Below are 19,645 nucleotides of genomic sequence, written 5' to 3'. Positions count from 1 at the left end.
GAACAGAGGTACCTAAGCAATCGACTTTTGTACAAAGTCTCCCTCTGGTATAATTACAAACATTAAAAGTATTTAAAATGTTAAAATATCGTTTCTTTAGTTTTTTGTGGTAGGATTTGTACCGAACGAAATGTGAAGCTCCATTCACTGGATCGTTTACAGTACGAACAAAAATACTAAATTGAATCCGAAAATTCGATTTCATTTCATGGTAGATCTTTTTGGACAGTTGGCCCATCGTGAAGTATGCAAGAAACCACAATGATTTCCAAGGGTCACCTTGTGAAGGTCGTCCGAACAGGGTGTATTGCTGGCTAGTCTCCGTTGCAAACAATCTTCCCCTGTGTTTGTTATACTAGTTTATAGGTGTTTTTTTAATGTTTTTTTTTTATACCACTTAGGTGGCAAACAAGCATACGGCCCACCTGATGGTAAGCGGTTACCGTAGTCTATGAACGCCTGCAATACCAGAGGTTTTACGCGCGCGTTGCCGACCCTGAAGAAACCTCTTTACTCCCCTTTTGAAGAACCCCATGCTATAGTCTCTCGGGAAAACCTCGGCAGGGAGCTCATTCCATAACCTGAGTGTTCGTGGGAGAAAGCATCTCTGAAACCGCGTTGTACGCGACCATTTAGGCTGTAGGGTATGAGGGTGAACTCGCTGTCGATGGCGAGCCGTACGATGATAGAAAGTGGCCGTAGGCATCATATTGAATAATTCCTCTGAGCACAATCCGTTCTTAGTAGCAATTATAAATGTTATGTATTTGGGGGGAAGGGATTGTTAGTATCGAGGCAAACAACGCCATTAATAGCAATAAATCCTATTATGATAATTTTTAATTTTTAAAAATGTGTCAAAGACTAATAACGTAAGGTTAATTAATTTTTTTTTTAAATCTAATATTGTAATATGAAAAATAATTGTACTATTAAGCAGAATTTTGATAATAAATGGATATTTTTCTTAATTTTTATTTTATTTGTCCCCAGTGGCTGTCGGTTTGAAGGGTGGGATATGGCGTGAATTTACTGGGTACAGAGGAATAACACCTGAATCCTCAGGAATGGCAACGCATGGGGGGTAACATGGGCGAAACAGTATACTCTGTTATGTCCATGGTACTGCTCATGTCTATAGGCGACGGTTACCACTTTCCATCAGGTGGGCCGTCAGCTTGTTTGCCATTCTAAGTTGTATAAAAAAAAATATATATATATATTTTTTATATTATACGCTTAAAATCAAGTGATCTCAAGATGGTAGTGAAGTTTAGCTTCAGCGTGTTGTAGTATGAAAAATAATTTGAAGTATAACATAGGGTATCGGGAGAGGCCTATGCCCAGCAGTGGACAGATAATGGCTGAAATGATGATTTATAATCATGATTTATTATCGAGAACGTCTGTTCATAGATAGATAAACTTTTTATTTGAGCCATTTATGACGCACGTAAATTTACAAATGAGTTTATACAATCAGATTAGTTACACTTTTTTAAATATAATACAAAAGATAAAATACGAAAATATGGTTTCGCCATGTTGTGACGCAATGACCCAAATAGGCTACAGCTCAGTGTTAGTTTTGCTTAAAAGCAAAGCACTGATTTTCAGTTGCAGCCTGAAGTTAGGCTACACGGATGCGTACAACAAACTCGGAGTGTAACCAACTTACCCTGTGGCTGTAATTTCAATGTAAATCGACTCTAATATATATTTTTTTTAAAATAATGGAATGGTAACCCCGCCTGCACTAACGGTATACGCTAACAGGACACTAGTGAGAGGTGATGGGTGAGAATGATAAGACAGCTCTGTTAGCCCATTGTAATGAATACACTTTGAATTCAGCACGATGATTTCCAGGGGGGAGCACGTGGAGGTCGACCTAGTTGGGTAAATTGCTAGCAATGGGACCCTAAGTATTCATTATTAACAATCCCTCCTCCCCCGAGACTGGTCAGTTAGTTCATTATAGTGCACCTGAAATTCAGGACAATGGTATTCAGGAATAACTACAGAGACAGGACATATTGCTAGCAATGGGACTGGTAGTCCGCATTACTAACAATTCTTTCCCGCCTATAATATATAGTTGTATGTTGTTATAGCAATAAATTGGCAATCACTACACTGACCATGAGGCCCGCTATAGAGTGCATTGTGTAAAACATAATCCTTACTAATGTCATAAATTTTTTTTAATCAATCAGGTCGACCTCCACGCGGTTCCCTCTGGAAACTGTCGTGGTTAATTCTAGTGGATTTCGTCATGATGGACTAACTGACCTGCTTTCATTGTCACCTATCATTCTTTATTGGTGCCCCGCCAGGGGTTAGGTACCATTCCATTATCACCCATTAAAAAAAAAGGAACGTCCCTCTTAAAACATTTCATTCAAGAAATAACAAATACTACGCGGATAAAGTCACGGGCATCAGCTAGTTGTTAAATAAATTTCATTTAATTATTGTTTATACTTAAAACATATTTAGACAATGCTATGTCATTTTCCCTATTCACCCCGCTTCTGTTTAGGTAACCTCGGTTCCAGTATAAATAGGGATACGAATATTTTGCTATAAATAATTAACTACTGTCTACTTTTAGATTTTTTTATATTTTATCGTATTGTTTAAAGAACCAGAGATACTTAGAATAAGTAAATAATTGACAATTGGTCTAAAAAAAATGAAGAAATTTAAGTGTGAAGGTCAATTTTCTGCCTATTCACCCCGTTTTATGGTTTTTACTCTTATGCTGTATCAAGTGTCAATGTCACCTAAATTGAAATTGTCATAACAAACTCACGTGTTTGATTTTGAATTCGGTGTTGGTGTTTTTTTCTTTATTTTCTTAATTAATGTTATTATAAAATTAATTTACTTAAAATGGGTAAACGAAAGTATAGCCCTGAAGAAGAGGGCGCGGTAAAAAAGGTTAAAAGACCAGAGCAAAGCGAAGAACTTGTAAATGGCCATGTAGAAATAGGCCAACCTCAAAAACAGCAACATGTTGATGATAAAATGCCCAAATCTAAAAAAATAGGAGGTTTTGACATAAAACACTTTAGGAAAGAGCTTGCTTCGAAGACTGGACAGACTATGGGTAAGTTTTGGTGTTAAAATGACTAATTACTACTATTAATTTTCTTTAAACTATAAGGTCCTATTTGCATCTATTATACAGATTCGCAATCCATTTCAGGCAAATATAGTGGATTTAAATTTATATAATAGATTTAAAGAATTGATAAAATAATCAAATTTATTAATCCCCACTTTAGTCATTTGGAAACTTTCCTCTAAAAATCCTGTTTTAGTCTACTAATATCTACAAACCAAAATTAGACCAAGAGCAGAAGGGTTTAAGAGTTTTTGACATATTATAAATTAAGAAATTTTATTTCTATATAGATTTTTCTAGTATGAACTAGTCTTCTTATTGTATATAAGATATAATAGATAAAAATCAAATTGTAAATACATATATTAAAAAGTATCTATTGATAGTTATCAATAAAATATAAAATAGAGTTCTATTCAGAGCCGTTTGAAACTGCATCTTCCTGCTATTTTAGCTGAGTGTTTTCCCAGCTATTATTCTACTATCCCATAATTCAGGATTCCTAAATGCAGGGTTATGTGTTAAAAATATTTGCAAATAGTTAAAATTTGTCTATGTCGGAGTTTATTATTGAATAGCACATTGGTGTTTTATTAGATGAATTACCATTATTACTATTATAGAAATAACCATAATATAATTTACTGATAGTTAAAGAGTTCATATGATAGTTACAAGAGTTACAATATGGACAGTTTTATTTCACGCATGTAGGTATCATGTATTAGTTCCAAAAATTCTAATATTAAATTTAATGTCAGACATCACTTACTTTTCGGATGAAGTTGGGTACCAATGTGCAAGTTCCTTGACTGTATATAAAGATAAAAATAAAGTAACTGTGTGTAACTCTAAACTTATTATGAAACTATTTAAAAAAGCAAGGTGTTTTAAACATTATGCTGAACATAAGAAGTATTCATATGTATGTAAGTTCAAGTATATTTAAAAAGGCTATTACAAAAAAAATACATATAAAAGTCATATAAGTGAAACACCAATTTTTAAACAAAACTTTTATTTTCCAGTGTTGACACAGTTTTTACAAGTGTGTCTAAACCCCGACAATGAAGTTGACTATCTGTTGGAATATTTGAAGACTGGTGGCAATTCCCATGAGATTCTCCGTCAAGTGAATCAGGAAAGTAAGAAAAACCTGGCCCTTGCAACCCCCGCGTTTCACCTTTTCCACCTCATCATCCTTAAAGTTCAATCAGCCTTGCCTCACATGATAGCAATAACGGAAGAAGCATGCAGGTATTTTCTAAATAATTTCATGTCAACTGTAGAAATAATGATTAGTGAGAATTCTGGACCCCGACATAGAAAAATAGTCCTTAAGCTACTAACTTCAATGGTCACATTGAATTCAGATCTTGGTATCGAAGTACTGAGCCAGGCTCCTTTAACACCTAAACACCTGCAATACATCACTGAAAAGCCAAACTATAAAGAGAAAGATAATGTGAGAACAGCATTTGTACATTTTATGACATCATTCCTAGTTGATGGACATTTACCATTGGTTAAAGCTCTGTTAGAAAAACAGGGTCTCCTAGCACTTGTTATACCTGGTCTAATCCATGATAAGGGAGAAGCGGTGTTGATATTTTTGAATATTTTAAAAAAGAATGTTATAGACAACACATTTTTATCCAAAAGTTTAAAACTAAAAACATTCAGTCACCAAGTATTGCATAATATTTTTAAAGTGTTCTCATGGAAAGGGCCTCAAGAATTAAACCAGGAAGTTCGAAATGAATTACGATCTGAAATAGTGACCCTCTTGTCAGATATTATATTGACTCTATTCACTTCTCATAAACTTGGTCTATATTTTATTGATAACTCTTTAGGGACTGCTGATGCTAATAAAAACCAGAATTTATATAAAGCAATACTTACGTTGAAAAGGCCTTGGGAGGATGATAAAGAATGTGAAACTATTTTAGATATTGTATATAAATGTCCAGATTTACACAGAGCTGTAATTAATATTATTGAGCAAAGTTTTGAGGCACAACATTCACCGATTTGGTTAAGAGCCACCGAGTTTGTAATAAAATTACTAGACAGATTAAAACCAGAAACTATGGTATCAAAAATTAAAACATTGACTGCCTTGCAAGTTTCAAATTTTGTTAGATTTGTGACATTACCTGTGCCATTGTTAAGAATAATCCAAACAAATCTTGGTAAAGACCTAACAGTATCTTTGTATTGTATTAAAATTCTAGTAAAAATGCTACAAACATTGAATAGGTACTTGCAAATTTTGGGAATGGATGATTCACAATCACATTTGATGGATTTAAAAAACAGATTAGATTATTTTTTCCCAAAACACTTACCAGCTCCTGCTATCATAGTGACTTTAATTAATGACATAATAAATGAAAAGGATACTGAAGAACAATTAAAAGACTACAGACTCCCTAAACTGAATAAAACTGAATCATTAATATATCTCTTGGATTTACTGATTCTTTACAATGAAATTAAACCTGCCTTCTTTGAAACACTAGAAGATAGTATTGATATGAAAAACATTTTAGAGTTTACGATGACTCTAGAATCTGAAAATGTAGCACTTCTGAAATTTAAAGTTGTTTCTCTATGGTTAATTATAGACAATTCTGTTGTATCAATAAAAAATGCAATGTTTAAGGAATTATTTCTTATTATGTTAGAAGTTTATACATGTCATAATGATAATACTTGGATCGAAGCAAAGCAAACACTGTATAATTTTTTTAGAAATACCTCAATTTTTGAAGGAGACGAAGATGAAATTCATTTAATATTATACTCACTGCGTAATTCTAAAATTAATCCAATTTCATTAATTGGTGATATTGTAGAATATATTTTATTAAATCTAAAAGACTTAACTGATTATGTGAGGAAACAAGTAGTCCATTTTGAAATTTTGGATGAAAGCAGTGAATTGTCTTTAGACAAATTGTTTAATGATTTGATGGAGAATAAAAATACGGAAGATAGTGTGTTTTTGGAAAATAAAACTCCAACGCCATTTATTGTAGGATGTATACAGTACATACAAACAAATAAAGGAGCAAAGAAATGTTTGAAACATTTTCTATCTTTATATGTGGCAAATTTATTTCATTGCAATTACTCTCCTGAGCTGACGGAAGTTTTGCTTGGTGACTCTAAATTGGATGTTAGGAATTATGTTACTAGCTGGGTCTCTCAACCTGTGCCTATACCGAACTCAATTGTTGAATCAGGTAATACATTAAGTAATTTATCTAAATCCATATTGGATGATGAAAATGTTGCTTTAACAGACATATTCACATTTATTGAAGAAATAAGTCCAGGCGAAAATGGAATAATTATAGATAACGTTTGTTATATGGTTAATACAGAGAAAAATATAGATAATTCTGAAATTATGATGTGGGCAAAGTATTTAATATTTTGTACTGTGAGATTATCGAACATGGGACAGTTGAAAGAGACTCAACAGAAAAAAATAACAAATTACTTTCAAATTTTGATTGATGTTGCAAAAAAACGGCATATGATTGATGTTTGTCAGAATATTATACTGTCGTTATTCAAAAATCCGTATGTTTTAAAAATTTATAAACCATTGGATTTGAAGAATAATATTTCGGATTTACTAGCAACACAATTTCTTATTCAAATTATAATACATCATAGTGATATAGTGGAGAATTTAGAAAAGAAACATAAAATATTAAAGTCCTACCAGCAAAAGAATTATAATGAACTAGTTAAAGCATTTATTAAAATTAACAAAAGAAAAAACGTGAACAGTGAACATACTTTAAAAGTGTTAGAAATAATTGGTATGTCATATGAAGAAGATGTGCTTATTTTTAATAAAATCTTTTGCACAGATGTAAATAATTGTATAAGAGATGACAAAGAACCTAGTTTTGTAATAGAAATGTTACAAGCCTTGATCGATAAATATTCAAAATCAGTTACTTTGGAACTTCAAGAGCATATTTTACGGAAATGTATTAAATTATATACTGAATTGCTGATAAACAAAGAAGTTGTTATAAATCTTACGAAATTGGAAAATTCAATAATTTCTTATTTGGAAAACAAACCTTACGAAGCTACTCGTTTACCGGAAGATGTCTTTAAAAAATTCTTTCATGCAAGTACTATTAGGAAATCAACGTCGCAACTTGCTTCTTTGTTACTTCAGTACAATCCGAAATTCTGTAATAGTTTTAAAGAAAGTGTCACTCGACAAGAAATATTAAGCCAAAGAGAATTGACATTACCTTTAGGTAACGCTGTTTTGAATCACAAACAGTTTTTAATTGATAATAAAGATTTTCTGACAACAATTTTTAAAGAATACAAATCTAATATTAATAAGTTTTTAGAAAAACCTCACAAATCAGGCCAAGTCTATATTAACTGTTCGCAGTTCATTACGAAATTAGTAATAGAGTGTATGGATATTGAAGATTGTAAAAATATGTATGCAAAGTGTCATAAATTTGAAGTCGTCGAATTAAGTCACATAAATTTATTTCAGACTGTGTTTTTCAAAATGTGTCTATATAATGAAGGACATAACAAGGATTATTTTATTAACTATCTCTTGTCAATGCTGCAAATAATGATAGTGGCATTAAAAGAAAATAAAGAAAGCAATATTTTAATCAATATTGTATCTAGTATTTACAATGTTATTCAGATATCTAAATCCATTACAGTTTTTAATTTAGGAGGAAAGACAGAATTCCAGAAGATTGTGGAGAGTTCAACTTGGCAAAACTTTTGTAAAGCCGTTTTGAAAGATTCTTTGAAAATTAAAACGGTAGACCAAGAAAGCACAGGCGGACCTCACCTCTTGTTTTTACTAAGTACTCTAGTAAAGTTGTTGTATCCACCAGATCATCAAGATATTGTGTTGTTGTTTGACATGGTTACATCACACTCGGAGTTTTTGAATGTGATGCTTAGTCACCACAGTTCCGAGATAAAATCGAGATTAGCTGAATTCCTATATACGCTGATACAATTAAACAAAAGCGTAATGAAAGCTCCTCAAATACCTGTGTATTTAAGTGCATATCATGCCACCAGAAGTCCCTGTGATAGAGTTATACTGGCAATATTGCATTTTTATGAAAGTAATGGTCAACCTGTTAATGAATATAAACCCTACGTTTTTGGCGATTCAGCAGCAAATTATTATGCGGTCCGCAAAAATAGATCTTCTACATTATGGGGGCACCCTACACCTAACAGGGTTTTGAATTTATTTGATAAAGAAATAATAGAGACAACTGTGAAGAATTTTCCAGTGACACAAAAACTAGAATACGAATATAAGTTACCTGCAAATATTAATTATAATTATGAATCATCGCTTGGTATATCTTTGAAAAATGCTCTGTTAGAAATGTATGTTGACGGCGTTTTTAAAACTAAAACGGTTAAGGATAATGAAGGAGCAATTAAAGATTTAATTTTAAAAGGTTTGCACGACAAGGTGATGGTTGACACTAAAGATGACGTAACATCGGTATCCCATGTAGACGATGATGACAGTATATATGATCCAGTTTTCTTGTTTCCACTCCTAAGCCACCTCCTCGCCCCAGGGTCTGTAGCTTCATGTTTCAAGATATTGCGGACTGGCCTCTTGTCTTTACCAGTAATGGCGTTGAGTTCCCATTGTCCGTCAATGAGAGCAGCAGCGTATCACGTACTTCACAGGTTCTGCATGTTACTTGAAACTGAAACGTAAGTATCAATTTTTACTTTCAAATTTAAATCACTCCCTCTTCGTCCACTTCATTACTGAAGGTCGTGTCCTTCAAAGGTGTCTGTTGCCTCTCTTATGATGTTATTCTATTTTGCACGGTCTTCAACTTCTCGCAAATTTAAATAATGAAGCCAATTTCAACTAATATAATTAAAATTTAAAATATTAGTTTGTCTATGTATCATTATTCACACATTTGTTTAATAAGTGCAACAGAATTTATTGCCAATATTTTTTACTGACCTTCGTTAGTGAAATAATAAAACAAATTAACAGTTTAAAAGTGTATCTAAAATTAAATGTATGTAAATTTAATTTTTCAGGCGACATAAAAATGACAAATTATTTCTCACTGATTTCATCAACACACTGCGTCAGAGTTTGTCTACTGCCATCAATAATGGAAATGTTGCGGACAATATTGTCGGAGATCTAAAGAATCCTAGACTGCCTGCAGTAGATGCTCTTTATTTGGCGAAAGCGCTTATGGTATCTACTGCGCCCTTTGACCCACTATACAAACCGGTCAACAATTTCTTCATAGCAAAACAACTAATCGATTTAACTGTAGTCCCGGACTTCTTAAATCTTTTCCACGACAGTGACGTCGAATCGGCAGATAGGAGAATTTGGATTCTAGAAGTTATCAGAGACGGTTTAAAAACCATGACCGATGTGAATATTGTCTTCAAAACCATGTGTTTGAAAATGATCATGGACTTTTACTCTTCTGTATTGAGCGATCGTAAGACGCAAGAGAAAATTTTGGGCGTATTAAGTTCTTTAACAGCTATACCGAGGGCCATGGAAATATTAGTTAGCGGTTACGGTTTCATGTCGTGGTTGCATTTTGCTGTAAACCAGATAGACAGAGAAGATAGATCTTTATTAAAAGGACTGATGGCTCTAATTAGAAATATGTTAGAAAGTATTATATTAAATGCGTATTACAAAAATATAAGTGCATCTAGAAATGTAAAGACATTTGGGGAGTTAAAAATCAATAAAGACTTGGAATATGATTTAATGATTAATTTATATACACTGTTGCAATATACGAATTGTTTAGAATTGGACGATGTTATATCATATTTAGATATATACACGATATTGTCTAAAAGATGTATTAAGATGTTAACAAAAAAGCAAATGTTGGTCTTAGTGAACAAAAGCGCAGTGTCATCGAAGAATAGTGAAAGTGTGAAATTGTTAACAAAAGCGTTAGTACATAATGATGCCAGCGTTTTGTCTAGTAAGCATATTGTACATATTGATCTAACTGCAACAAATAGTTTGATTAGAAAACTCACTACTATAGTCCGTAGCTATGTTATGTAAATATCACGTTATTCGTTTCTATGTAAGATTTTTTATGTTAATATTATATCTTTATATTAAATTGTACAAATATATTAAAGTTTATTTTATTTAATACTACCAAATATTAGGAGTTGTTTAGAATTATAGATAAAAGAAAGAAGAGCATTAACGTTTGCAACGTTAGGAGTGTTTGAGACTTTGTACAAAAGTCGTTTGTTTGGGCACCTTTGTCCAATTCATGTTTCTACCGTGAAGCCGTTTTCGTGTTTCTGCCTTTTTAAGGTTGTGTTTGCATGGCTGTATTTCGGTTTGAAGGGTTGGATACGGCAGTGAATTTACAGAGTACAGAGAAATAACACCTGAGTCCTCAGGAATGGCAACACATGGGAGGTATCATGGGCGAAATAGTATACTCTGTTATGTCCATGATACTGCTCATGTCTAGGCGACGGTTACCACTTTTTATCAGATGGGCCATCAGCTTGTTTGCCATTTCAAGTTGTATAAAAAAACAACACTAATTCTTTGAGCATTCCAATGACAACCTCTATATTTTATATCATCTACATAATAGTTTACAGATGGCCAGTTCGAAGTTTAACACTATAGAATGTGCTGAGAAAGCAATCCACACATTTCTTAATATGGCAACTTTAATAGTCTATGTTTGATGTATGTATAGTGATACTCTCTGGTTGCTGTTACCTTGTAATTGTTACTTTTTGGCTGATGGCTTTCTTTTAGTACGTCTGTTCCGTTGTGGAACAGGCTAAGGTCGGAGACCATGCTGCCTAGTCTTCAATATGATAATTTGTCTGGAATTGGCTGATGGTTTTCGTCAAAGTCACAATAAATAAAAAAAAAACTGGTTGCTGTCTGGTAATTGTAAGAAAAGAAATATGTCGCCTCTAATACATTGTATAACTTAAAAATATTAATAAATATATAAATATGAATAATGTGTGTAAATATTACAATAAATACACTGCTAAATTACTTCAAAATAAAAGAATGTAAAGTAACTAAGGAATCTGGAACGTCCCGTGCAAACCTAATGATAATATAGTTATTTTAATTCGTGTAATCATCCAGTAAGCCGGCCGACTGTGCAGTTTTACATTTAACTGCGGTCCGATAACGGCGCGCGGTTCGTTTGTTAATTTACATTTGATGTTTACTGCTCACTTCACTTTGTAAAAGGGATGAAGATATACATTGCCTTCGTTAACGTTTTCTAAAGAAACATTTACATTGGACGGTTACCGACTTCATTAATTTGAATGATTTTGGTGTATTTTATTTATCAATATTTGTATATTTTTTTATTATTACTATTTTAGCCATTAACTGTCCACTGCTGAACATAAGCCTTCCTCATAAAGGGAGTTTTGCCAGTAGTTGCCACGGTTGGCAGGCGGATTGACAATCGCAGTTAGTTTTTTACAGATATTTTAAGAGGAACGCTGCTGCCAATTCCCCCACCATAAGCTCCCTTAGTCGCCTCTTACGACACCCACGGGAAAGGAGGGGATGGTCTATTCTATGCCGGGACCTACACGGTGAATATATTTATTTATTTATTCTTTATTGCACAATAAAACTTTGTACAAGTGGTGAGCTTAATGCCATATGGCATTCTCTACCGGCTAACCATTAGGGAAAAACAGAAAGCGTATGAAGGGCAGATGTGGTGAAAAATATGTGACACAATTATAGCAACGTACTGAAATAATTATACATAATAATACATAAGAAATACACATATAACACATTATTTTTATGTAACTAGCATTAGACAATATATGAACAATGTAGTGATAAATATAACACTATTATGTATACTGGAAATATCATGTTACATCAATTCATTCATAAATTCAATAAAATCAAATACAGCTATAAATCCAAGTCTGTCAAATGTTCAAGACTCTACAAAAAACTAACATTTTGTCAAGAATATGTAACGATATTCTATATTTTAAACCAGTTTATTTAATTTAATTAATAGAACTTTTAATTAAGAGAAATATTTGAGTACAGAGTGAAAATGAAATCGATTTTATGGCGTTGAGCTGCCTTTGATTTTATAAGCCTCAATTCTTGATGTGAGATTCTATAAATTATAGGCGCATACATAATATACAAATTATTGTATTATATGATAAAATAAGTATTATTTGGTTTCAGAAATGTTTATAGAAAATTTATATCGTCAAGGATTAATATATTTGTTGTAGTATGCGCAGATAGTGGTCTTTTTTTTTTTTAATGGATGATAATGAAATAGTTACCCCGCCTGCGCTAACGGTATACGCTGGCGGGGCACTAGTGGGGGATGATAGGTGACGATGAAAGCAGGTCAGTTAGCCCATCATGATGAATTGCACTAAAATTTACCACGATGGTTTCCAGGGGGAACCACGTGGAGGTCGACCTGATAGGGTGTATTGCTCGCAACGGGGCAGTTAGACCTCATAACTAACAATCCCTTTTCCCCTCGCAGATAGTGGTCGTCCCTTTTGAAATTGTGCAGCGATAGATTTGTAAACTTGTTATTTATTCTTTAAAAGTCCCCATTTACCGTATTTTGTTGTTAAGTATCTTTAAAATCTGTTGCAAGCGTATTTTCTGCAGAAGATAGGTACTCGTATACCCCTTTCAGACCTGAACGACACGGGCGTGAGTTGTAACTTTAAAAAATTCTAAAACCGCGCGCAATTCATGTTTACGCACGAAGCTGAAATAACATGATATTGAGATTCTAAACTAGCCAATAAGAAATTATTTTAGCGGTTAGGTGGTGCAGTAGTCTCGTACGTGCCGGCAAGATGGCTTGGCTCCAAAACACGAAAATATATTTAATATGAAAGAAAAAAAAAATCTTGGGTCTGAAAGGGATATGAATATCTTTACATTTGTGAATTTTAGTTAATGAAAGAAAGAAAAAAATAATTTTTGTTTAAGTAAACTTAGATTTAAGCATTTTCGTATAGTAATTTTTCATTACCGCCTATTCGGAATGCAATTTTAGCCAAGAAGGAAAAGCAAGAACTTCAGCTGTTGCTTTTTTTTCAAAAAGTTTAACTACTTATATTTTTTATTTAATAAATTTGTGCGAATAAAAACTACTAAGCGGTATCAGATCATAAAATTTAAAATATATTTATTTATTTATTACATCCACTGGGTGAGCCTTACAGTCTCCCAATACGCCCACCCAGGAAAGCATGAATACAACAATATATAAAAAAAGGAATATTACACTAATATAACAAGAATAATATAAAAAGACTTAAACAAAAACGTCTGAACACAAATACTCTGTGGTCACCCGACGAAACTCCAGCAAGTTGGAGGCAAATACATCCAATTGCGGATACTGGCTCAAAATATCATTGAGTAGTTTCAATGCAAGAGATAGTAATAAGTATATAATTAAAACAAATTGAAAAACTAACTAATTAATCGAAGCGGAAGTTACGTGTTTCAATAACTGCATGCAAGTAATAATATTTAATAATAATTGAGACTACAATGATTATTTACCATCAGATAGGTCGTATGTTTATTTTTTTTTAATGGGTGATAATGGAATTGTAACCCCACCCGCGCTATCGGTATACACCGGCGGGGCACCAGTGAAGGATGATAGGTGAGTATGAAGCAGGCCAGTTAGCCCATCGTGACGAATTCAACGAGAATTGTTCACGATGATTTCCAATGGGGAACCACGTGGAGGTCGACCTATTAGGGCATATTGCTAGCAATGGGGCTGTCAAACTCCATTGCCAACAATCCCTTTCCCCCCTGTATGTTTATTTGACGACTTTGCGATGCAAAAAATGCGTGCTTCGTTTAGTATGAAAAGTGTCTTACGTGTCTCAATCTACCAAACCAGATTGCCGTCGGCTAGTAAATTAAAACGTACAGTAATATGCAAGTTAGCGGTTGGCCGTTTGATAACTAGAACCGCCGTGTTAGAAATGTAATAGTGGTACTATTCGGGGGGAAAGGGATTGTAAGCAATGGAGTCTGATAGTCCTATTGCTAGCAATATATTTTTTTATACAACTTTGAATGGCAAACAAGCTGACGGCTCACCTGATGGAAAGTGATAACCGTCGCCTATAGACATAAATAGTACTATGGACATAACAGAGTATACTGTTTCGCTCATGATACCCCCCATGCGTTGCCTTTCCTGAGGACTCAGGTGTTATTCCTCTGTGCCCTATAAATTCACGCCAAATGAGTATAAACAAACCACGCCTAAAATATGCCCTATTAGGTCGACCTCCACGTGGTTCCCTCTGGAAACCATCGTGAACAATTCTTGTTGAATTCGTCACGATGGGCTAACTGACCTACTTCATCCTCATCTATCATCCTTCACTGGTGCCCCGCCGGTGTATACCGATAGCGCGGGTGGGGTTACCATTCCATTATCATCCATTAAAAAAAATACGATCAGTCAAGCCATAAAAGCGCCAGGAAGTACAAACTCGCTTACAGATTTATAATATCACTATGGATTTTACGATTCACATATCCATAATAACATGTAAATAAATGGGTACAATTTTACCATACATAGGTATTTTCGACATTACAAATGTCGAACGGAAATCGTTGTTGATTATAAATTAATCAATTTGACATTTATGAGTTATTAATATTTTGTTTGCTCAAAGATATTTTGCTCATAATATTTGATCCGTCCTTGTTCTTAGTGTTTACCTTAAGTTTGTAGTATAAAAGTAAGTTTTTTTTTTTAATGGATGATAATGGAATGGTTACCCCGTCCGCGCTAACGGTATACGCTGGCGGGACTCCAGTGAGGGATGTTAGGTGAGGATAAAAAGGCAGGTTGAAAAATTATATATTTTATTTATTTATTTTAATGAAGCACACAACAAATTATAACCATATTAGGTTTATATATATATATAGATAATTATGGTTTTTATACTAGGATACAACTCAAAAATATGTGTACACAGCGTGATTCGCATTTAGAGAAAGCGCTAACGGTATACGCTGGCGGGGCACCAGTAAGGGGTGATAGGTGAGAATGAAAAGGTCAGTTAGCCCATCGTGATGAATACACCTGAAATTCAGCACAATAGTTTCTAAGAAGGTCCACGTGGAGGCCGATCTGACGGAGAATATTGCTAGTAATGAAACTGGTAGTCAAAAAGCCTTTCTGTTGGACAGAGTATTCACTTAATTTCGTAGTGAATCCCACACTAAAAGATATTATTACGACTTGGTGTTTTATTATTTAACATAAGGTTTTACGCTTACAATTTAATTTATTTATAGAAAATGAGCAAGAGGAGTTACGCGGGAGAATTATTTTTAGGACGAGTATGCGGTGACTGACTGACTGACATCTTGGACATTGATCTATCCTTTTTTTTTAATTATATGCAGTTACTGTTGCGTGTACATATTGTATACCTAAGAACAAGGAATTACATAGAAGGAATGATAAAATAAAAACTGTAAATCATATGGTTGGCTCCTTTAATTAGTAAAAAGAGGACGAAAGATACACCATCAGTTGCTATTTTTCTCAATTCATAGTAGGCTAGTGTATAGAAATTGTTTGATATGTCAATTATTTGACAATAACAAATTTTACATTACTAGATTATATATTCGACACAGTTTATGTAGTAAGTATGCAAGCGGATTGTATCTGAATTTGGTAGGGTTATACGGCTGTATAACATTTTCTATACACTATAGCGTGCTATGAATTGTCAATTATATCACTCCTATGTAATTCCTTGTTCTTAGTTATATATTTATGACACCTACCCCCTTATAAAAGTGAGTTGGTTTGTTTGATTTGTCTAATGGCTAGATTATAAGTACATAGCGTTCATTATCTCATTACTTTTTAGAAAAAAAGTGCTTATAATAAATGTGATTAAATAACAAGGTAAAATATAGCCCGACCGGACTTAGTCCCGTTGTACGGCAATCCATCATATATTAATATGCGGTCGTTACATAAATAAAATTAATAACGCGTGATAAGATTTTGGAACGCATTTCACTTTACAATAAATTATCTGAGACCTGATTTACATGGAACCGACACAGATGATAGAGCTTTTGTCTATAGCCACTTTAGTGATGTGCCGAGGTCGCTTTTTTTTTAATGGATGATAATAGAATGGTAACCCCGCTTGCGTTATCGCTATAAACTGGCGGGGCATCAGTGAGAAATGATAGGAGAGGATGAAAACAGGCCAGTTTTTTTTTTAAATGGGTGATAATGAAATGGTCACTCCGCTTACGCTAACGGTATACACTAGCGGTGCACCAGTGAGGAATGATAGGTGATGATGAAAGCCGGTCAGTTAGCCCGTCGTGACAAATTGCACTAGAATTAATCACGACAGTTTCTGGGGGGAACTACGTGGATGTCGACCTGATAGGGTGTAGTGCTGGCAATGGGTCAGTTAGACCTCATTACTAACAATCCCTGTTCCCCTCAAATAGGCCAGTTAGCCCATCGTGAAGAATTACATGGGAATTAATCACGATGGTTTCCAGAGAGAACAGTGTAGAGGTCGACCCGATAGTGTACATTGCTAGTAATAAGGTTGTTAGAGCCCATTATTAAGAATCCCTTCACCCCAGCCGTGCTCGCCTTATGTCTTACTAGCTTTTACCCGCGACTTGGTTCGTGTCATCAGGATATGTATATTAATCGGTACATGTATGTCATACAAAATGATCGATTAATCCACTAAAGCATCAAGAGGTGACACTACTTACTCATCATCGTCATCATCTCAACTGTTATCCGTCCACTGCTGGACATAAGCCTCCCCCATAGACCGCCATAAGGAACAGTCCTGAGCCACCTGCATCCACCGACTCCCTGCATTTGAGCTCGTCACTATCTCTAGTAGGGGTCGTACTACACTGCGTTTGCCTGTACGGTGTCATCACTCAAGAACCTTTCTACTTTACTAACACACTACCAATAGAATCTAATATACACTCCTAATAATGTTTTATGTATTGTTAAATAATGCATGTACTTGATTTATAAGTGTTCCATAAATTGTACGCTTTTATAGAAGGACATACTATTTAACTGATGTAATACCTTAATTTGACATATAATCCACAATAAAGACATTTGTGTTTGTGTTCGTGTTCGTGTTCGCGTTCGTGTTCGCGTTCGTGTTTTTGTTCGCGTTCGTGTTCGTGTTTGTATCTGTAATAAAGTCGACATTTTTTTTACCCTAACTTTAGGCAACCAAGTTGAAAGCTAAGTCAATTACTGTCGGCATGTTAATAATTTAATTTAAAACTTATTTTTTGCATAAGGCATTCAGTTTCGCCATCGTCCGCGGTTGGACGGCGAAATTGCGAGTTGCGTCTACATAATTCACTTTTTATTTGCATAAACAATTAACTCGGTACTTTTAAATTTTAACATGTCTGCTTAAATTGAATCGATAAATTGTAACGAGAGAAGATTTACTATTAAGTATAAGATTGGGTTCCACAAAACAAAAAACGACAAAAAGACAAAAAACAAAAAAAACGGCAAAACCAGTAATTTTTAAAGCTAAACTACTGCACCGATTTTGATAAAGTTTCTACGTTATCAGAGAGAGACTTTGTGCAAAAGTCGTTTGCTTGGGTACCTCTATTCTATTCGTGTTTCAACCGTAAAGCAGTTTGCATGGCTGTGTTTCGGTGTGGAGGGTGGGATATGGCGTGAATTTATAAGGTACAGAGGAATAACACCTGAGTCCTCAGGAATGGCAACGCATGGGGGGTATCATGGGCGAAACAGTATACTTTGGCATGTCCATGATACTGCTCATGTCTATAGGCGACGGTTACCACTTTCCATCAGGTGGGCCGTCAGCATGTTTGCCATTCTAAGTTGCATAAAAAAAAAACATTTCTTTATAATTATAAATATAATTATAAGTAATTATTTATTTATAGAGTAAATATTGAGGTATATAATATTTAAGGCTTTCTTTCTAAATCTCTTTATGTCTTTCTAAAATGAATATTTTCAATTCCAATTCCAGACACGTTATGTATTACCAATGCAATGCACGCACGTTACTTATTTGTAGTATATACCTATGAATATGTCATTGATTCAGAAAATATATTAGAGCAAACTGCGTCGAAATAAATTTTGTTATGTCGTCTGAATAGCACAATGTCATGCGATCGCCATATAGGGCACGGTGGGGTTTGCAGCGCTGCCATTTTTGGGTTGAATTATTCTCTACAATATGGATAACTGGTTATATTGTTTACGTAGGTAGAAAACTATTACTGTTATTATTGAAAGACTTTTTTTTGGTAGTAAAACCTGTGACACTGCTACCTTTCCATGATCTTTAGTGCTCGTTGTCTCCTCAGGATATAGAGTGTGTTTTCCAAAGGAGATATATCGTTTATGTATGAGTGGGCTACAGCCACACATCCAGTGCTGCGGCGTTTCTTCCTCATTGTGACAAAATCTGCAAATCCTTTTTGGGAATACCTAAGCCTAGTTGGGCCATATGCTCGTTTAGTTTACAGTGGCCAGTCAGAGCCCTTGTTAATACACACATATTGTATTTACTCACAACTTAGATTACATGTTTATTTTTGTTATTTACTTAAATTTCTTACACTGTATAATTATGTTAAAGTGAATGCTGTGAATACCTATAATAGGCATGTGCATTAATATTGTATTGTATTTAATGTTGTTATACCTATATGTTATAATGCAATATGCTGTTGGTGTTCCTTAAATAAATAAATAAATAGAATTTATTTCTTAAGAGTAATTTTCTGTTATCCCCTTAATCAGAGCTTTCGAGTGCTATATATTCCTGGCAATAAGAGCCAGCTATTGTTTGCTACTTCTAGCCATTCGAGTTTGAGGTGTATGAACTTTAGGCTTCGAGGCATGCCACAATAAGTGGAAAACTAATTCGATATCTGTAATTTTTCTTAGTTTATTGTTGAAATTCATTATTAACTTTACTATTTATTAAAGTACCCGTAACCGGCGAGCGTGCATGAAAAGATTGATGAATGTGGAAGAAGCGAAAGAGGTATGTTTGAATCGAAGCATTTGGCGTTGCATTGTTTCTGCCTACCCTAATGGGAGACAGGCGTGACAGATATGTATGTATGTATGTATGTATGTATGTATTTATTACCATTATTATATCAGCCGTTAAGTGTCCATTTCTGGACATATGCCTCCCATAAAAGAAGGATGGTACTGATAGTGGCCATGTTTAGCAGAAGGGTTAGCAACCGCAGTTAGGCTATGGTTTTTTGATGATTTTGCGTGACAAAATTCAAAATGAGGATATTTGCAAAAAACCCAAAGTGATCAACATAGTCCAAAA

General features: G+C 34.1%; 1 protein-coding gene across 1 annotated transcript; it reads left to right on the top strand.

The window, feature by feature from the left end:
- The first annotated feature begins 1,248 nt into the window (after positions 1-1,248).
- Positions 1,249-10,438, top strand: LOC113518736 (uncharacterized). The gene is made up of 3 exons (XM_026903703.3): positions 1,249-3,112; positions 4,159-8,896; positions 9,242-10,438. Exons 1-3 carry the CDS (start codon positions 2,896-2,898, stop codon positions 10,254-10,256), a joined length of 5,970 nt encoding a protein of 1,989 aa, XP_026759504.2. The 5' UTR covers positions 1,249-2,895; the 3' UTR covers positions 10,257-10,438.
- Positions 10,439-19,645: the final 9,207 nt, after the last annotated feature.

Source organism: Galleria mellonella, unplaced genomic scaffold, assembly GCF_026898425.1.
Source record: "Galleria mellonella isolate WM207_F2 unplaced genomic scaffold, CSIRO_AGI_GalMel_v1 utg266, whole genome shotgun sequence".
NCBI lineage: Eukaryota > Metazoa > Arthropoda > Insecta > Lepidoptera > Pyralidae > Galleria > Galleria mellonella.
The sequence above is the reverse complement of the archived record's forward strand: the minus strand, read 5'-3'. Positions and strand labels throughout refer to the sequence as shown.

Coding starts and splice junctions, on each gene's coding strand:
- LOC113518736 (XM_026903703.3), top strand. CDS start 2,896: ATGGGTAAACGAAAGTATAGCCCTGAAGAAGAGGGCGCGGTAAAAAAG. Junction 3,113..4,158: donor GAAGACTGGACAGACTATGG/GTAAGTTTTGGT, acceptor TTTATTTTCCAG/TGTTGACACAGTTTTTACAA. Junction 8,897..9,241: donor ATGTTACTTGAAACTGAAAC/GTAAGTATCAAT, acceptor TTAATTTTTCAG/GCGACATAAAAATGACAAAT.